General features: G+C 40.1%; 1 protein-coding gene across 1 annotated transcript in view; it reads right to left on the bottom strand.

The window, feature by feature from the left end:
- nxph4 (neurexophilin 4) overlaps window positions 1-16,940 on the bottom strand; it is a gene marked incomplete at its 5' end in the record, with an annotated part of 38,548 nt that extends 21,608 nt beyond the window's left edge. The window contains one exon of the mRNA XM_080025958.1: window positions 16,887-16,940. Coding sequence (XP_079882084.1) covers window positions 16,887-16,940 — 54 coding nt within the window. The remainder of the gene's footprint in view (window positions 1-16,886) is intronic.
- Between the last annotated feature and the right edge of the window lie 4,736 nt (window positions 16,941-21,676).

Below are 21,676 nucleotides of genomic sequence, written 5' to 3'. Positions count from 1 at the left end.
CAGCCTCTCGCAGCAGACTGCTTTCAGTTGCTTTGCCTTTTACATTGTAACAGCAACAGCAACAAACACAAACGGCGTAGGGAGAAAACCAGTTTCCAATTACTATGGTGTATTCAAGTGTGCATTTCAGAACTTATTCACAATATAGTGTAAACATCATATGGTATTTGTCTGAAGAACCTGCTATGACAAAACAAAACATCACCTTATTCCACAAAGACACCCTCATTCCGCTCATTAACATTAGCTAATCTAAAGCAGATGCATTTCAATTAATGAAACATAAATTTAAAACATACCTGATGAAACTGTCTCTGCATAATGTTAGTGTCACACACACACACACGGGTACACACACACAGGTACACACATGCACACACACACACACACACACACACACACACACACACACACACACACACACACACACACACACACACACACACACACACACACACACACACTAAATCCCATCCCTCAAGAACAAGTTGATTTCATAACAGCTTATAACACTAAATAATAGGTTGTGTACTTGAGACATTTTTAATGATGTTTACACATACTGACACTGTAATCCTTGTGCTTTATGCTAACGTCAAACATCACATCCACATCAGTAACTTGATGAAGAGCTTGTATTGCACGTTTTGCATAATGCACTGCATTGCATTACAATGCCATCAAGTTCTGTCATGCAATTATCCACCTGCCGAATAATTTCTCAGCTGTTTCTGATGCCAGCGGTGAAACAGAGAACAGTTTCCAGTAGCAACATTGTAGTCCACCAGCGCACCTACTTATAGTAAAACATCTGGGACTAAAAGGATTGACATATTTTTATCTAACATGACATACAATCTGATCTATAAAACAAGTGTGGAATGATTTGAACACAGACTGTAATCTCCGACGGAGACACTGGGGCTTCATATATAGCAATGAAGAGCAAGAATGAAATCATTAACCAAACCATTTGGCAACAGAATCCAATCTTTGCAACATCAGATGTGGTAAATGAAAATGGGAGGTTGTGCAGATATCTAAAAAAAGAACATTTGTTATCGCAGATGAAAATCAATTCTTACCAAAAATCGAAATCAATGTTAGGGGGCAAGTTGCATAAAGACAGACAAAGGTGTTTGGTGCAGCACGAGCAGGATTTAATACCATAGGCATTTTCATAAACATGGTATTTAAGAATGTAAGCCTTCTGTAATCTATGTCCTGTCAAGGATAATATCTGGAGTGGACCTGGATAGCGTATCTGATAAACAAAAAAAAGGTGGGGGAGGAATATGAATTACAGAGGTGATATTGGTGACAAAGGGGAGGGGGAGGGGCTTGTGGGAAGCACTGACCCCGTGGATTACACATCGCAGAAAATTACAACAAACATTTGTCTGCAAAATTCATTTGTAAATCTCATTTTAATCTCTATTTAGTTGATGCGGCAATCTCCAAATAATGCACATCCTGTTACGTGTAAGGACAAATTGCTTTGCCTGATGAGATTTTTGTAAGACGTGATAAACCTTGAGGCACACAATAATACGGGAGCTAAATTTGTGGATACATCAATTTTTGATATTACTTTAAGGTTAAGTCCTCAAGTTGATCTCAAGAATGATGTTCAGCTAGTAAAACTACGCCATAAATTCTGGGTGCGTAACGCTCTCGAAGCAAGGGCTTTACTCATTCAAGGTCTGCACAGGGATCTTTGATTCCATACACTGTGTATACACTAGTATGTTTTTTTTTTTAACCTTTGGCGGTTCTATTTTACAAGGCAACGGGGTAGTCAATCTCTCACGGATATCATTTTAATCTCTTACTTTCTGTCCTTGTGTGTGCATGTGTTTGATTTATGTTGCTTGGTGGGCCATCAGAACATGATGCTGGCAACATCAATACTCATGATGTCGGATGTAGCAAGATCATCCTGGCCTCTTTATTTCAACGACAGGAAAACACCCAACTACATAGAGTGAAAGATTGAAAAATTGAAAGGAAATGAATACCTATAAAACAAGAAGAGCTGGGACAATACAGAAGAGTAGAGTAGGTAGTAGTAGAAGTGTTGAGGGGCAGAGGGGAGAACAAGAGGCTAGCAGCTCTGAGCTCTGAGCAGCATGGCAGCATGCTACCAATAAAAATGCTAACTTGCCAGTAAAAAAACAACAACTATGAAGTAGTTTAGCGTGTTAGAATGCTACAATTTGCTGAAACATAAAGAGCACACCAATTCTATCTTGGTTATTATGGGAACACCAACATTTTCTATTGGAGGGCAAAAACAATGCCAACATCACTTTTAAATGTATCGTTTTCATTAGCAAAAGATAGACAGAGTTCCCATCAAGAATCGTTCAAGTTGTGGAAGTTAATGGTAACACAAAGACAGGGGTTTGGATAGCATTTAGAAACACTCCTCTGAGGGCCAGGGTCCTTGTTTGACTAAAGAGACAAGGTAAACAGACAAGTATTGGCTGTTACAGGCTAAGAAAAGACTCAAGGATGTTGACATTTGCAGTTACGCTTTTTAGTTTCTATATGTGCTAAAACTGAGTAGCTAATTAGCTTACCTACAATGTCCATTTTTCTCCTTTTGGAGTATGGAAGCTCATTCAGCAAGCTGAGGAGCAACAGAAGACATGTTTCCATGATCATGAGAGAACAAGGTAGCTAGAAATCTACAGTACTCTTATTGCTATTTATTTATGTTATTTGTTATGTAATGAAATGATTTGTTTGGTCATTTGCAAATAATTTCTTTTTAGCCTAAATTACATAGCAGATCAGCCTTTCCTGTAGCAAAACATCATTACAGTTAAATAGGCCTGGAAAATGTGCTACCCAAAAAGAGATTGAAAGAAAATAAGCTTTCTGTAGTCAATGTACAGGATGACTAAAAAAGATAACAGAGCTTGCCAATTAAATGAATTAATTCAAGCCATCACTGTCATTTCATCCTTTATAACTGCAGTTAGTTGAACTTTATGCAGTCTCTCTTGCAACCTATTCAACTACAGCAGACATGCACTGAGAGTTTTAGCTTATACTGAGGTTATACTGTTGCCAACTTTTTCTGCCCAAAGACACAAGGAGAGGAAGAAGTGTTTAATAAGCATTCTCCAGTTGGTCCTCGAGGGGCTGCACTGTTCTGCCTTTGCCCTGATTGTTTATATGCTGCATTAGATTGTTCAAACTCTCTCCTCAGCTGAACATACACAGGCACAGCTCTCTCACTGGTGGAACATATGTGTGTGTTTCTGCGACTGCCTCTCTGTCTGTCACTTCCTAACCCTCATTCTCTGTCTGTCTGCTTCTCTAGGTGCCACATTATGTCAGTGTCACTGACTGGCCATGTCGCTACATGCAGGTTTGGGGTCTGGTCCAAGTGTTTGCCAAGGGGAGGGGGACATCTGGTGAGTGCACTGAGGACTTGGGAAACTGTTTTCTTCTGCGTTATCTTAGATCAAGACAGAGATACTTTTTCCAGCTATCTTTATTAAGGGCGAAGTCTGAATTAGTCGTAATCGGAAGTTTTTAGCCATTGGATTGGATTTGAATATGCTGAGTTATTGTCTAATGTCAGCTATAGCTATGTAGATAGTCAAACAAGAAACTTCTTAAAAAGGGAGGGCATATTTTTTTTTAAAGCTATATTGTTTTTGGCAATCACCAGTCAGTCACATTCTAGCCTAAAACTCACAAACTATTTTTTAAATATAATTATATTAATTTTTAATGTAAAGTCCCCTGGTTCAGAATCAGAACCAGAAGTGGTAGCCTAATATGTGTGTCATGGTGCTGCACTAGCTGCATGAGGAGTGTAAGGAAACTTGCCAATGTGAGAGCAGCTGAGATGTGGGATGATTTTATGATGTTCTTGTTTTTCCGACACTGCCCCAAGTTCAGCCCAAGCTCTGCACTCCTCTCCTTCCTTATAGCCTTGACCTAGACTCCCTCCCCAGCAACCTCCTTTGGGCCAAATTGGACCAAGTTAAAGGAAGGATGGTCTACCCTCGCCGCCTCCACGGACACACACACACACACACACACACACACACACACACACACACACACACACCATTCCTTCCCTCTTGCCATCAATCTCGCCCATAAACCCCCCGCTTATTTCTTGGGCTAATTAACTAAAAGAAAAAAACAAGCAAGGATTTTATATAATTCAACAGCAAGATCTGCCATGTCTTGATCCAGAAACACCCAGAGAGAAACATGGTGGCTGGAGCCAGTAACCACAAGCTATCAGAGAGCACAAGGAGCTGGAAGCTGAGGCTGTAAACATTCTCCTCACATATTTGACTTCTTCCAGCGTTACATTTTAATCAGACACACTGGCAAAGTAGTTGCAGGGTCGGGCACGGCCAGTATCAAGGCGAGGGGAGAAGGGGAGGAGAGGAGGAAGAGGAAAAGAGCATGCAAAAGGAGAAATGGGCCACAGATAGAGGCACGATTGTGAAGGCTTTGACGGGCAGGTGGCAGGTGAGAGAGGTTTGAGATGAAAGACAGTGAGAGAGAGAGAGAGACAGACAGAGAGGAATAGACAGGGGATCTGTGACCAAATGCTTACGCGGAGTGCCGGGCTCTCCAGTGAAATCCCCAATCCACTCTATATTAAGCTTGAATCCATTGGTAAACAATATATAACAAAAATGTATGTCATGTGGACACAGGAAACAAGGAAAAAAATATATAAATAAATATAAAACAGCCTGTGCAAGCATACTGTCCTACTGTCTTTCATCTCAATAATACATCCCATGTAGCTGCTGAAATCCTGTAAGAACCCAGACAAGACTCCATTATTGCATGTCTTCTTTATGAAAAATGAAAACAATAAAATCCCTGAGATGCTTGTACATGGAGCGGATTTCGGCGGGATCTTTTATTTATTAAGACAGCGTGATTGCCGAGGTTCAGCGCATACCGAGGCTTACCAAAGGGGTCAGCATTCTCTGCTGGGGCTATACTACCGATGTCTGTTTTTCTTTCCTCCTCTCACCCTGCCTCAGTTCTCAAATAAATTCAATGCATGTCTGAATTAATGCATTACAAGTCCTGCTGGAGATATTAAAAAATGATAAAAACCCAATCCCCTCCTCCACAGTCCCATCTGTGGCAGCAGGGTCCTCACACCGAGCTGACCCTGAGCATTCCCCCGCTGTCTGCACTGTGAGTAATGATATTTGGTGTCGCTAGGATTACACTTTAAAATCTCATTACATGCATAAAATCCCATTCAATACATCTCCCCAAGGTGTGTCACTATTGATCATGAGATGTTGTGAAAACCAAAGACTGTCTAATACCTTCCAAACTATACGTGTTAATGTTGTAAGCATGTGTAGGAAAGATAATAATAATAATCAAAATCAAAAAATGCATCTAGAGTATATAGAGAGTTAATTACAAATGCATGTAAACATCAGCACAGCAACACACATGCACAACTGTATGTTCTTTAAAGTTTCCGAAACAATTCCGCTCTCTGTGTGAGCCCATTGCTCAGTCGGCACTCGTGTCCCTCGCATCGGTAAACGCAGGTGAAAGCAACAGAGTACACACTGCTATGTCAAATAGCAAAAGTATGGAGCACAGCATGAGTTTTCTCTCAGGGGGAGCTGAGACTAGGCAACACATTGAACAGCTGTATTATGCCATAACTGGTGGACAGACACCCACTCATCACACATGTATGAAACAAACACACAGGCCATCATCAGCAGCCAAGCCTCCATTCTGATGGGATTTATTTCCAGAGCTTGACTCAGAGCCAGGAAAGAGAGAGAGAGAGATAGAGAGATAGACAGAGAGAGAAGGAAAGAGAGCGAAATAGGGAGGGGGTTAGCACACTTCTCACATCATGAAGATGACTGGGGACCCTCAAAGTGGAGCAACACCAGTAGAGCAATGCAAAGTAGGGCTGACCACTTCCCACCCACAATCCCCCTCTGCGGACTTATTTATAAGGTCCTGCCGAAGAGGAAAACAACAAAAACAAAACACAAGTGGAGATTCAGGCAAAAATAATATTTGAATATTTGAGCATTGAAAACACAAAACACAGACTTTCAAAAAAAGAAAAAGCAGCACTGTTTTGATCGACGATAACATGCAACTTTGAAGTTTTTCCAATTCTAGTGCCAATATGAAACCCGAGTTTCAGAACAATACCAAAACATACTTATTGTCAACACTGCACTTTGAGAGACCATGCTTTTCTGCAAAACCCTGTTTTTCACATCACGTAAGAGTCCAACGTTCTCAGTCATTAAAGAGTATATTGTTCGCTCTGTAAATAAATATATGTAGCCTACATCATGACAATTTATCCAACAGTTGTGCAAGTATTTCACTCAAACACTAAATATTTTAAGCTCATGGAGAGAAAAGATAGCCTGGCTCCGCTCGCCTACCTACTTCCGGACAAATTTCATTTTCCCTTTGGTAGTCAGTCTGGGGATGTGGTGAATTTCTCAGTTTTCACAGGAAAATCTACAGCCGTCCAATCAGCGAACAGAGCGAGTGGCTGAGAACGATGACGTCGAAGTCGCGCTCCAGTTTCAGTTGAAAGCTGCGTTCCTTTATACTCGGAAGAAGGAGATTTCCGACTTGGTAGTTCCGAGTTCCGACCTGTCTGTGTTCCAGTGCATCTGCTCGCGAAAGTATGGACGACGACAACCTTTCTCGTCCAAATAACTAAACATTAGGCTCTAGCAAGTTACAGTTGCCAGGTACCGGTAGATCCATAGACCACAATATGTAGTGAAGTCGGAAATTTCCGAGTTCCCTGTCCAACTGGAACGCACCGTCAGAAATGACACACGTGACGGCCAAACGTTATGCGATTGGTTGGCTAATCCAGAGTGGCACTGGGCAGATCCAATAGTTTTAAACTTCAATAGACACCCGCCTCCAAGTGAGTGAACGTTTGCCAATTATAGCACTTCCAGACCTTCTGTACAAATGAAATAAAGTACGATGGTCTGGTTGAACCAGGCTAGAGAAAAGACAGGGAACCAGCCAAATAAGTAAGAACTGTCATCTGGGAATAGTAAATGCCTCTATGAATATTTAGGTCATCCAATCCAATTGAATTGATTACATTCTCAAATATTTAAAACAATGCACTCAAACATGCCGTTCTCGCTCTCATTATTTAAAAAGTTGAGACAATAGATTACGTTGTGGAGTTCCCCACCTGCACTCTTAAGGATATGGTGCAGTGATGGATGACGACCCTCTTAGCAGACAGCGGTATACACACCCGACTAATGTCCCTTTATCGGCTTCGGCTAAGTGTTCATTTTCTCCCCTTTGCCATCGGGGCTGCTGTAACTGAATGGTAATTGCTGGGTAACAGACAAGCTCTTTCATCTACCACACCTTTGCCTTGACAACCAACGTGCACAATCTGGTCCTGGTGTATACTCTGCATTCCCTAATTTGACCATCTTTGGTTGCTGATGCAGGCTTACGGGATAATTCATCTTAGATCGTACTGTAGATCCATTCTTTGCATGCATGTCTGTGACACATATCTTTTCGGGAAACAGATTATGAGTAATGTTTTTGTCGTTTTTCAGGTGTTATCCTCCCTCCTCTCCCCCCAACAAGTCCTTTCAGGGACCATTTTAAATAGACGCTCCATAAGGCTGGGTGAGTCATACCCAGTGCTATTGTAATAATGGTAGCCCATCCATTGAGGCAGACGAGGATGCATTAAAATGCTGGGTGAGTGAGTGTGTGTGTGTTCTGCACTGTGAGTATAGAGCTCAGTTGAAAACAGATAAGATGTGGTGGGTTACCTTGACCTGGACCTCCATATGTGCTTTGGCTGCTCTGCCCTCACCCTACTTCCCTACACTCGGGAAGTACCGAGAGAGAGAAAAGTAGTGGACTATGGAGTTTGACGGCCAGGGAGGAAAAAAGGAAAATGATTCCAAAACTAGAACAACAAGAAAGCTGGACTGCCTTCTAAATCGCATATTCTTTCTTTTTTTCTATTCTACATACTACAGCTGATCATAACAAGTATCTAGTTGGCATGCAGTACAGGCAAACAATTGGGACATACTTTTACTTATTTATTTCATCATAACATTGCGCCTTGAACTTGCCCCTTGCTTATATATCCGTCGCTTTGCTGGTTGTTGAGGATGTGTTGATGTGACATCACTTCTGGTGTGCAGTGGATTGTGGGCAAGAACGTAATGGGGATTGGAACGAAGGGATGGTGTTTCACAGAGTTAGAGTTCATGTTTACTCTCCATCAAAAAACCTTACCATCACGATCACCACCTCTTCCTCCTTTAGGATGGTGGTAACATACAGAGCTATGTCTGAGGCTGCATGGTGGATCAGGCTATGAGGTGTGTGAGACCCTCTTGAGGTTGAGGCAACAGCTGTGCACAGGCCTTCTTCCCCAGATTAGCCTGGCAGTAAAAGCCAGTCCGCTCAGTCTGATGCAGGGCCCAGTGTTCAGATTTCTACTCTGTCCGTGGCCGTGTTTCACGTGTTGACACTGATTCGCTTACTGCGTTTCTTTCCGCTGGGCTCAAATGATTTATATTGTTTGTTTTAGAGCTCTCTGTTGTTCCATTAAGATGTTTTAAAGTGGACAACACTATCATTGATTGTTTTTCTGTTTTAGCATTGGTGGAAAGTACATTTGATCAGGTGCTGTACTTTTGGCTATGATGTTTCCGTAACATAACGTTTTCTTTCATACTAGTATAAATAAAAGGTCAAAAGTACATTTCGGTTGTGGCACAAGTTTGATTAACGTGCGCTTCACATTACTGCTTAGGCCTCTTTCTACTTGAAGTAAAGGGAAGGGTTTAAGGAAAAACATAATAATAAAATGGAATGACCCCCGGTAGGGTCATATGTGAACATGCGCTTTAGCCTCTGTCCCCAATTGAATACATTTGACACAGTCCCCACACAGTGCTACACATTGGTTTTATATTCATCAGCCTTTAACATTGTGCAACACACTTTATAGCTTGAATGCAAGTTTATTTGGACAACTCATCCCTGAAAATATATTAGCATTTGGATAAATGGTATGAATGAGGAATAAATTATTTGACATTTGTCTGAATTTGGCTGTAATGGCAAACAACCTTCAACTTTACACGTAAATGCTGCAGTTTTGAGCACGATTTCAGTCTTTGCTCATGACATTTTCCTCTTGTATAGAGTTACGTGACAAATGTATATACAGATTGATGCAGGAAACAAGCATTTTGTTTCATTGCCAGCACTCTTGTTTCAACTGGTTTCAAAATGACATACATAACAAATTCACAGACTTTTAAAATCAGCCAATAAAAGGTAGTAAATCACCAAACAGGAAACCAATGGGCACACACTGTTGTATCTGAACATTGCTATCTCATCCTAAATAAACTGTTAATATGTGAATGACATTCTGTTCACAGTTTTATATTAACCCAAGCTTCCTGGAACACCACAATAGCCCAGACGAGACAGGAGGGGACGTTTTTATTCAAGTTGTTTGCTTGTGCGTCTGTGATTTCCATATTTTCTCTTTCCAACACGAAAGCTTCTACCAATTGCCAGCGTTATTTGCAGTTATGTGAAAGCCCACCATCTGGCATTCACAACCTAGTCAATCCAAACCAAAGCAAGACTCTTCTGACAGCCGGAGGCTAGTTTGCAAAATTAAACAGAAAAATTAAGTGGATCTTTCACAAAAACCCTGTCTTTTATCACTGCCAGTATCCTTGTCTTATATAGAAAAGCATTTATTTAAAAAAATAACCATTGCACAACAGCTAAAAGATGGGATAGATGGAGAAAGAAATTCCTCAAACACTGTGTGAAACAAAAAAAAGGAAAAAAGTTTGGGTACAGTAAAAATAGTGTAGCAGACTGCTACCAAACTAGCAATAGCACCATTATTTCACTGTTCATAAACGGAGATGTACTACCAGGGTTGATGGAGGGTGCCATCATATCATTTAAACTGTGGCAAGTTTAACAGAAAAGAGGAACTCAATTATACACCTGTGCCACCTCCTGCTAAATGATTTGCACGGTGCCAACATCAATATTAATTGTTCTTATGATGCAGATATTAATCAGGTGACCCAGCAGCCTATTCTATTTGCTGGTATTTTTAGCCAAGCAGCCAGCGTGGCACTCATGACAGTAACATCAGTTGCTTGGCCGTTGGTCTATAGGACGTATTGCGCCGTGATGTCACCTAGTCGTTGAATCATTATTACTGTGGTGATTCCATAACTCTACCATGTGTGAACCTGTACATGTTTGGTTTATCAACTGGTCAAAATTTGAGTCTATAACACAAAAAAGTGTTTGACTGTCAATGCTAATATCACATAATAGTAATCAAATGTGAAGTCATTCAGAGTACACCTGGTGGATGGCATTTCACCAAAATCTATAGGCTAATTGAATTGTACGTTTCATTTATTTGTATATTCATACCACTCTTTATTTTGATTAATATTTTAGTCTTTTAACACACACCACACAAAAAAGCCTTAGATGTTAATCAACTTGATTTAGGAGATTGGTCCAATATAATCCAGAATGATTCAAAATTCACTAAATGGTAGGAATGATTTTCCTAATGGTAGCATGACAAAAAATGTATCATATTAAAATAATAATAATAATAACAAAGACTTAATGGAGGATTAAAATGTCTAACATTAAATGTATCAAATACACAAACGTATTACAGTTTTTCTCAGTTGCTTTGGTGCTTTTCTCAGATCAGAATGAATTGAACAATTGCTCTCAGGTGGACTTCAGCTTTCACTCACGAGGAGGTGTGTGAAGTATTAGTTGTAACCAATGACTTTCCTCGCTGCATTGCAAGGGATAATATCCGTTGTGATGTAGATGAAAATATGTGGCCAGACAGACAGGAACGTCTGGATGTGCCAGAATGATTTACCTATATATGTTCAGTTACAATATGTCCTGTTATATTGTTCACAATTGTGCACAGCTCTACCAAAAGGGTGTTTTTTATGTTTGTTCTAAATAAGTGACTGAAGTGTATTTTTCTTTTGCACAATGCTGTAGAATTGCAAAGAGCATATACAGTAAAAATGTGAAACATACGTATTCAGTGTCTTGTACTCACTTACTCCCCTAACTACAGCAATGTGTAACTTTACTGTAGTTTTCAAATGGTACAAGTGCTGTCTTGAGCATTTTCAGGTAGTGTCACCGAGTTCTGACCTTTTTTTTGCATTGGAAAACACTGAGAGAATAAACTGTCATAATGAAAACATGACAAAGCTATTTGACTATCTTGTTCATAAACAATGGTGTCAAGACTTCTCATTTTGATGACACTGGCAGTTTCAGTGACATGAATACTTGCTTTTGAGGAATAGACTATCCATTTTGAGCAAGTGACGTACTTTTGCAGGTTATCCACTAGGTTTTGCAGTTTGCACTAATTGTTTTGAGAAATGCACTATCTGCTGTGCAAATGTTAATAGTGATGTGAGAAAAGCACCAAAGCGACTGAGAAAAACTGTAATCACACATTTATCATTCACTTTGTGATTAAATTGGAACACAGGAACCAAGTCGCCTCGTTGCCCTGCTTGTTGTTGCGAGCAGCTGTCATTTCTGTGATTTTAATAGATTTAGATACCAAATGGCAAAAATGATCTCAGATAAATAAGAAAAGCTCCCATAAGCATTACTCGACTTGATGCGATTTCAATATCTGAGCTCATCTAATTGGCATTGATTCAACTTGTGAAAAAATGTGTGGTTAAGTTACAGATAAAGACGATGTAACTGTTTCAATAAAAACTGTGTCATGGCAGTGACTGTGGAAATGCTATTTTGATCTGTTTCATTGTCCATTGATGTAAAACGTCTAGCACAGACAGACTTATTGTTGATATAGGCTCAGCTCAGTACCAGCTACTTATTTGGGACTTCATTTTTAAAAAAGGCTGTGGACTCAACCCTTATATTTGTTCCAAAGCCAGTTGCAAGCATTAAAGTAATATTAATAACAAACAGCAACACCTCAGCCCTTCTTTCCATCTGTTACCTGACTGCTTGTATGTGTGATGTACCTCAGCAGTTAAATATTGAGACACATCTGTTCTGCTCAAGTCTGGCAAGAGAGGAGCTGGTTGTGAAAAGCTGAAATGTACTAGACTTTTCAAATAGATCGACATGAAACACTGCTCTCATGTATCTACCTTACATAGGTGTGTTGTGCTTTTTGAACAATAGCACTTATAGATATACTTGAATGAAATTTACTTTAGACACAAAAATGAGCTTGGAGTATCTCCCCTGTTGTCTTTTTCCCAGCAACAACCTGTTGGGTCAATTATCAATGAGGCTCCACATAGGGCCAGAATGAGAAGAGAGGGGTTTGGCTTTTGGTTGTTAAGAGGCCAGCATACATTTGATTTACTGTACATGTTGTCTCCTCTAGCAACCAAATAGAGTAGACAACAAAATCCTTGAAATGAAATCAGCCTGAGCATTTTACACCGTTTGAATGCAAATAAGGTACGAGGACATCTACGACACAAAAAAATAGGAGTTATGCAGCAAAAGGTGAAAGTACTCGGCACAGTTTTTCTCTACACTGTAGCTCATTTTCTGTGGCAGAAAACTCAGAGTGGGTATTAGTGGTGGAATAAGTAAATACGACAAATTTGATGCTGCTTTACTTCTACTCCACTATATTTCAGAGTAGCTTTTAATCCACAACATTACAGTTTTAGATATGCACATGCAAAATGTATGATAAGATTAGAAAACATGATGCATAATTTTTGATCTACCTACTCAACTGTGTATAAAAAAATGGTAAAATAATTTTTGCTTCTTCCTCCTACTAACAGTAAAATACTACTTGAGGCATCAGAAAAAAACTATCCAATGAAATAATGTTTAAGGAAAGAAATAACGCTCTCAAGGGTAATCATTCCGAATTTTAAGTAGGCCTACTGTTTATACTTTTATATGCATTTTACTAATAAGACTTACTAGCTTAACAGTTTAAATACAGGAATTTAGCTCACAGTTTGGCAAAGGATCTAAATCTCCATTGGACAGTATTCAGATTGAAATCACAATTGAGATTAATAAAAAAGAAAAAAATAGATGAAAAAACTTGTGGAAAATGGAAAAAGTAACAACATGTATTTCCTATGCTCGGGTCGTAGCTGAATGTCTGACCCAGGAACACCTTTAACATCTGCATATCAAAGATGAACAGGTGGCCCCAACAGGAAGAGAGAAGCACAAAACAAATGCACACCACAGGCCTGTTCAGTGGTGAGAGCAGCAGCAGCCCCTGTCCATGCTCCTGAATATGTTCTGGCTTTCTCTGCCTTTGTGCCGTAAAATAACACAATTCTACCATGGCCTTATCAATAATTTCAGACCTAATGCTCCCTTTCGTGGAACTTCAGGTGTAGTCAAGCTGTCAGTCAAACAGAGAGGGGCACATGTTGTTTGCAGTCTAGTTTTTTGGTACAGATTCATTTTTGTGCATGCTCTCTCCACCTCCATTACTCTTAACTGCATCATCTAAAAACAAAATGTCAGCACAGCAGTTGGATAACGATGTGGTAATTTTACAAACTCAATTCTATCTTTATTCTTAGAAAAATAAATGTTTAAATTAAAGCACCAGATGAATTCAAGTAAGATCCATAACCTGAAACAATTTACCTGGGCAAAGCAGGGCGGCCTAAACGTCTATAATTATGTTTTGTTTCACATTAGTCCAAACTATTTGACATCTTTACACATTTAAATGCAATTCCCCTCTCCCCAAAGGCTAATACAAAGCCCGGAGGTGGAGCTATTCACTGCACCAAGCAAGTGATAACTCATTCCAAAAGTAATGGCTTGTCAAAAATGGGGCACAGGGCGGTAGAAAGAGGGAAAGAAACAAATTAAATAAAAATGGATCGTTGCTTAACCTTAAAACCCATGTTAGAATCCATTAAAATACTGCATGAATCCGTGGCTTTTTTTTTTCCTTTTTTTTTTAGGTTAAAGAATTCTTTGATCTCTGGGAACAATTTCAGAGGCAATAGATATAGCCCGTAATGTGATTGCTTCTCTCATCATGATTCAACAGATTACATATCTAATCGGTTTGGGAATAGAGAATATAATTTAGCACAGATTATACAGAGCAGTGGTGGTGCCTTGTTTGAAACTGGGCCGTTTGACAGTTCAAATTATCCACAGTCGGACAGATGGGTGGACAATAAAAGACAAAGGAAAAAAAGGTAGAAAACCACAAAAAAACATGTTGTTTGGATGGCTCACGCTTTCCTTTTCTTTCTGTACAATGGTGTGAAGACATTTGTAACATGTTGGCACGAACACCAGGCGATTAAACACACTCGGTTGTATTTCTCATGTACGTTTTCCCGACAGACAGAGAGACAGCACTGAAATGCAAAGCTATGCAGAATATATGAGAGTATACAGTATATAATGAAATTAAAGTGACTCAGTTGCTGCAATATCCCTGGGGCATATAGCTAGTTGTTTTATGGTGGGAGATAAGAGGATTTTGTCAGGTTGAGATGCCGGCTAATGCTATTGTTCCTACTGGGAGCATAAAAGAGCAAAGCGGCTTTTCACACGTCTTTTCTTCTTTCTGTAGTGCTGTTACTGTAGATATGGTTTTCAAAAGCACAAGGTGAAAATAAATCGTAATATTGTGGCGTTGTTGAAGATCATATGCAGGAGGATACACACTGTTGTTTTTGTCTTTAAATACACATGGGAGAACACACCCACAAAATGTCCCTAACAAATACATTTTTCACAACACATTTTTCTTAAAAAATAAAAATAAAAAAAGACTTTTACAATTGAAATGCAGTCAGAATATATAAATCAGAGATTGACGATTATAATGCAAGGATTCTCATCTTTAGCCTCCCTGTCTCCTCATCTCCTCTCACTCATGCACTTACAGTTAAAGAGGCCTCTAAGTTACTGTAAATGGCCCCTAAGGGTGGGTTTCGACCATGGAATTCAGTTAGAGGGATGGTTAATACCTTTCCTTCCTACCCCCCCACCACTCCATCTCTTCTCTCTCTCTCTCTGATTGTCTTTTACCTGCATTCACTTCTTCACTGCCTTCACCTTTACCATTTGCCCTTATGAGTCCCTCCAGCTAATAAGTGATCCCAAGGATGTAACTTGTCATACTGTGTCGGTCAAATCCCTGTGCCATCTACAATGCAAGAGATGCAAAAAAACAAACAAGACTCCTTACTCCTAAGAAAAAGGAAAAGAAAAATGGTTCAAACACAATTTCAAATGGCACATTACTGAAAAGCTCGGCTGTTATAATCAAATACCAATGCGATCCTAATGCTTGAACCCGAGCTGCACTCAGGGAGAGGCAGAGCAGGGCCACTTTGGAGAAGAAATGATTTGCATTCAATCTTCAAAAGAAGCGAAGGTGTTATTACCTGTCACAATACAACCTAACCCCAATCTGCCAGCAACTAACAGGGTATCTTTTTTTTTGTTTTTTACAAAGAAATCACACGCTAAACTTCCCCCACCGTTTCTTTGTGTGTGGAGAGAATGCCGGTGACTGTGGCCCACCAAGCAATAGCACCCCCACCACCCACCCCACACACACAAACACACACTAGAATATATCACTTAAATCAAGTGATATTCCATCTGCTAATAAGACTTGTTTTACACTTGCAGGGCCACCTGTTAAATGTAAAAATAGCTAATTGCTTTTCTAACCTCAACAAGATTTCACAGTGTCAGTTTCTTTTTTTTTAACTGTAGTCTATTTCAATATACAGAAAGCATTTTTTTTTAATGAAAATCATGGCACTAAAATGATCCACAATGAATAGGAGATGAACAGGAAAGAGGAGGGGAAATTAAGGAGTCAGAGGTGAGGAAAAGGATGGTCATGGTGAATAATTGTGTTTTTATTCTCTTCCATTTCTTGCTGAGGCCAAATACACACTGTGGGACGACTGGAGTGCATTGGCCGTGACAGACAGCTTTCTATTGTATTCTGTAATGCGTGGATGTTTGCATGGAATAACCACATTAGTAGCCTACAGTCAGTGACTGCAGACACATATATAATGATCAAACAGCGTATATGAGTGTGCACTAACGCACGCACGTACAAGCACGCACGCATTTAGCCACGCATAATCAGCCGCAGCAGCAGCATCAGAGCCAAACTAGGCGCACAACACAAACTCTTTGCCATCGCGATGCCGAGATATGAAAAGAAGCCACGGGCGTGTTTAAACTTCTGAAGAAAATTTAGAGGAAGTTGCTGCGAGCGCAAATAGATAAACAGATAAGTGGGGCTGCATGCTTAGCTGGGAGTAAAAGAGGAAACGCTCAGACAGCAGAAAAGCTGCCCGTTTGGAGATCGGGAAAGAGTCGCATACACACACGTTTGTTCAATCTGGCAAAACAAAGTTAAGCCAAAACATACGCATATTACTTTATTTTTAGTCTTAACAGCTGGTGTTTAGGTATAATAACTTTGAATCAAGTTCCGGTGAACAATGACTGTATGTAGACTCTGCAGATATACAGGCAGCAATAATCAAATAAAGTCATTCTTCCTCTGATTTTGATCAGTACAAAAATCACCCGGTAAAAACGTTACTGCACGAATCACTTGTCCCCAACTGTGTGATTTCTAGGAAACTGAACCTCTAAAAGGTGAAGGCAGGTGTTTGTGTTCTACAAAGGAAGCACAGCCACAACTCTGTTGGTGAAAATGAAGGAGTCTCTTCTCTATGTTTACTCTCAGCAGGTTAATACACTTATAATAGACTCACCTTCTGTAGGATCCACTGGCAGAGGAGAACCATGGTCCAACCGAGAACCTGCATGTCACCTTCCTTGTAGCGGACCACCCCCGAAAAAACTACACGTCTCCCCGGCTGAACATATAAAGAAGAGACGCGCCCAACACGGAATCCAAGCAATCCCAACAGGCGAACAGTCGAAGAGTAAAAAGTATCAGGAAAGCAGAAAACAAAACACGCTTAAAGTTGTGTGTTTGTTCAGTCAGTGTCACGGCGGCTTCTACGTGTAAGATCAAAACTTTGAGCGGTGGCGTCAGTTTCTCTGGTCCGCGTCATGTGGCACATCCATGCTTGTCTGGCTGTCCGCTCATGCTGGACGTTTGCTGGAAGTTTGCGCGCAGACCCCTTGGTTTGGAGGGTGGAGGCAAATGGGGGATTTCAGTGAAGATCATCAGCGCTTCTTGTGTGTTTTGGGATAGTGACTGGTTGATTTAGAGAGATGAGACACACACTCTCTCTCTCTCCCTCTCCCTCTCTCTCTCTCTCTCTCTCTATTCTTCCCTCCCTCCCTCTGTCCATGCGCGCGTCACGGCGCACAGCATCACTCGCTTAAGTGGCAACCACACACTGACCACAACAACTGCATGTGTAATACTTTGTCATGTTGCAATGTGTTACCATGACGTGACTAAGCACTTAATTAGACAAGGAAGCCAAATACAGGTCCTTCTCATATAATTAGCATATTGTGATAAAGTTGATTATTTTCCATAATGTAATGATAATAATTGAACTTTCATATATTTTAGATTCATTGCACACCAACTGAAATATTTCAGGTCTTTTGTTGTTTTAATACTGATGATTTTGGCATACAGCTCATGAAAACCCCAATTTCCTATCCCAAAAAATTAGCATATCATGAAAAGGTACTCTAAACGAGCTCTTAACCTAATCATCTGAATCAACTAATTAACTCTAAACACCTGCAAAAGATTCCTGAGGCTTTTAAAAACTCCCAGCCTGGTTCATTACTTAAGACTGCCGACCTGACTGCTGTCCAGAAGGCCATCATTGACACCCTCAAGCAAGAGGGTAAGACACAGAAAGACATTTCTGAGCGAATAGGCTGTTCCCAGAGTGCTGTATCAAGGCACCTCAGTGGGAAGTCTGTGGGAAGGAAAAAGTGTGGCAGAAAACGCTGCACAACCAGAAGAGGTGACCGGACCCTGAGGAGGATTGTGGAGAAGGGCCGATTCCAGACCTTGGGGGACCTGCGGAAGCAGTGGACTGAGTCTGGAGTAGAAACATCCAGAGCCACCGTGCACAGGCGTGTGCAGGAAATGGGCTACAGGTGCCGCATTCCCCAGGTCAAGCCACTTTTGAACCAGAAACAGCGGCAGAAGCGCCTGACCTGGGCTACAGAGAAGCAGCACTGGACTGTTGCTCAGTGGTCCAAAGTACTTTTTTCGGCTGAAAGCAAATTTTGCATGTCATTCGGAAATCAAGGTGCCAGAGTCTGGAGGAAGACTGGGGAGAAGGAAATGCCAAAATGCCTGAAGTCCAGTGTCAAGTACCCACAGTCAGTGATGGTCTGGGGTGCCATGTCAGCTGCTGGTGTTGGTCCACTGTGTTTTATCAAAGGCAGGGTCAATGCAGCTAGCTATCAGGATATTTTGGAGCACTTCATGCTTCCATCTGCTGAAAAGCTTTATGGAGATGAAGATTTAATTTTTCAACAAGACCTGGCACCTGCTCACAGTGCCAAAACCACTGGTAAATGGTTTACTGACCATGGTATTACTGTGCTCAATTGGCCTGCCAACTCTCCTGACCTGAACCCCATAGAGAATCTGTGGAATATTGTGAAGAGGAAGTTGAGAGACACCAGACCCAACACTGTGGATGAGCTTAAGGCCGCTATCGAAGCATCCTGGGCCTCCATAACACCTCAGCAGTGCCACAGGCTGATTGCCTCCATGCAACGCCGCATTGAAGCAGTCATTTCTGCGAAAGGATTCCCGACCAAGTATTGAGTGCATAACTGAACATAATTATTTGAAGGTTGACTTTTTTGTATTAAAAACACTTTTCTTTTATTGGTCGGATGAAATATGCTAATTTTTTGAGATGGGAATTTGGGATTTTCATGAGCTGTATGCCAAAATCATCAGTATTAAAACAACAAAAGACCTGAAATATTTCAGTTGGTGTGCAATGAATCTAAAATATATGAAAGTTCAATTATTATCATTACATTATGGAAAATAATCAACTTTATCACAACATGCTAATTATATGAGAAGGACCTGTACTTCACATAGCCTATAGTCATTGAAGTTAGCGTAGTGTAACCGAAGACAGGATGGAGTTGGCTTTAAATATGACTTTTTAGATGCCATATAATAATTTATTAATTTCGTTGTTTCATCGTACTGTTAACTGGTGCATCGAAAGTTGAGTTTGTTTTAACAATTCATTTTATAACTGAAAATGTATTGACTTATGAGGATTTGAGGCTTTTTGAATAAAATATACAGTATTTGTGTTTTCACTGATGGTTGGACAAAAATGAGCAAATTGAATCGTCCTAATGCAATAAATGTTTTTTTTAACACTTCTCAATTGACATTATAATGAATTATCCTTCAATCTGTGTCATCTGATTTATATGTGATTTATTATTTCAAATAAATAATGGAAAATCAATCAAGTTAACCAGACCTGTGGCATTGGTAACTTACAAACATTGTTCATTTCACTATAACATGCATGTACGTACATGTGGGAAACTAACACAGCAGTATGCAGATAGAATAAACTGGAATGAAGACCCCCCACAGAGAGCAGCTTTGAGATTGAACAGCATGTTTGGTTGTTACAGTGAGCACAGTGTGACTCTGCCTCACTTCCTTTGCGGCATCCTAAACTCTTAAAGGCATCAGCAGCAGTTGAAAAAAATCATTATCTTCTACAAAAACATGAACTTGGAGTTGAAGTGACTTTGTGTCATCATGGAAGCCAGCAGCACAATCTGGCCAGACTATAAATTCTCAGAAAAACAATTTTGAAATATTAATGTTGCATGGGATATATTGGGGCAGCGTGGCCCCCACATCTCTCCCTGATGGCCTGTCCCAGCTGCTGCTTGCCTGATTGTGGACCTTTAAAAAGAAAAGAAGCGGATCTGGGATGCACAGGGTTTTCCTCGCGAGCTCCTCTGCGTTTGAAACCAGTGTGTTTGTCTGCTGAATTGTTTGTGTGCAATGCTGTCAATAAGTTATACAAATCTGACTGAGTGACGGCTTTTTCAGTACAAGCATCAATATCTGTCTCCCCTTCCTGCCTGTATGTGAGGAAGTGTATGTGTCCCTTTCGGATAACAGTCTGTCAGAATGACTGACTGACCCGCTAACTGTCTGTCTGTTTCTTTTACCAATGGCACTTTGTCCACCTGACTGTCTGTTTCTATGTCAACGGCTTTACTAAATATTTACAGCAGCGTGCATACAGTATTCAGTCTGGAAAATATAATTACTTTGCATTGTCTCTCTCCTAAGACAACATCTGCTAGATAGACAGATAGATAGATAGATAGATAGATAGATAGATAGATAGATAGATAGATAGATAGATAGATAGATAGATAGATAGATAGATAGATAGATAGATAGATAGATAGATAGATAGATAGATAGATAGATAGATAGATAGATAGATAGATAGATAGATAGATAGATAGATAGATAGACATGGATAGATACATATATACTATTAAATATATTTATTTAACAACACTATTTGGCCCCAAACCCAAAGATAAAACTCAGCAGATCAAACACATGCACTGCAGCACTTTTCTCTTCAAATGTGGTACATTGTAGGTCACCTGTTGCATGTGCTCATACTCCTATAGTTCCACTTTTTCAATGCCTCTTCTTTTGCAGGGCTGCTGCCCAAAGCGCTCAACATGTCGATGGGCTTAGATGTGTTGTGCGTCGTTCTGGCCTCTTCTTTGAGACCCTGTTCACAGATGGAGGGGAGTGTCTGTGTAAAACGAGCTGCTTTGTGGTGATGTGCGACTCTACATAATGTATATTAGCAATCTGTTCTCACTATCAAATGCAAAGCTGTCTGCAGTCTTGTCTCTGGCTCTTGATCAGTGTGACACAGCAGTGCCCCCCTGCGAAGCAGAGAGTCACTGCACGCAGAGACAACTTTAGTTTAAAAGAGGATTTGAACTCTGGGTTTTCTTTTCAAACAGAATGGAGGGGCAGGAGAAATAAATAAAGAGCTTAGGGACTGCTACTGGTAATTACAGTATGAGACAAATCAACTGTATACAACAAGGCACTTAAAAATAAAAATGTTCTTCATTTACAATAGGAGAGTAAGTTTTCAGAGTAGAGATTAAACCAATCATACCCTAGAAGTAACATTCATACTGTATGTACAACTTATTTACAAGAAAAATGTTTTTGTGAGAAACATTACATTCAAATATATTTATTATCTGATTCTGATGCTATGCTTATCGAAAGTCAATTATAATTTATGTATTCAACCATGTGGATGCCAACCAAAAATGTAATTGCAAGAACCTTGTAAAAACACCATGCTCATTGGATATGCTGAACTGCTTGAAACATACAACATTTAATTTCACCTACAATATGTAATGAGACACATAATAGTTTACATTTTAAGGCACATAACTGCAATCTTCCTCAGCTGAAAAAAAAAAGATTACCCAGTGTGCACGGTAGCGGCACTATCTCATACTCTTTTGGCGCTCCAAGCACCGTAGTCTAGAGTAACCT

The sequence above is a fragment of the Ammodytes marinus genome (genome assembly GCF_949987685.1).
Source record: "Ammodytes marinus genome assembly, chromosome: 4".
Classification (NCBI taxonomy): domain Eukaryota; kingdom Metazoa; phylum Chordata; class Actinopteri; order Uranoscopiformes; family Ammodytidae; genus Ammodytes; species Ammodytes marinus.
This window is presented reverse-complemented; position numbering and strand designations above follow the sequence as displayed.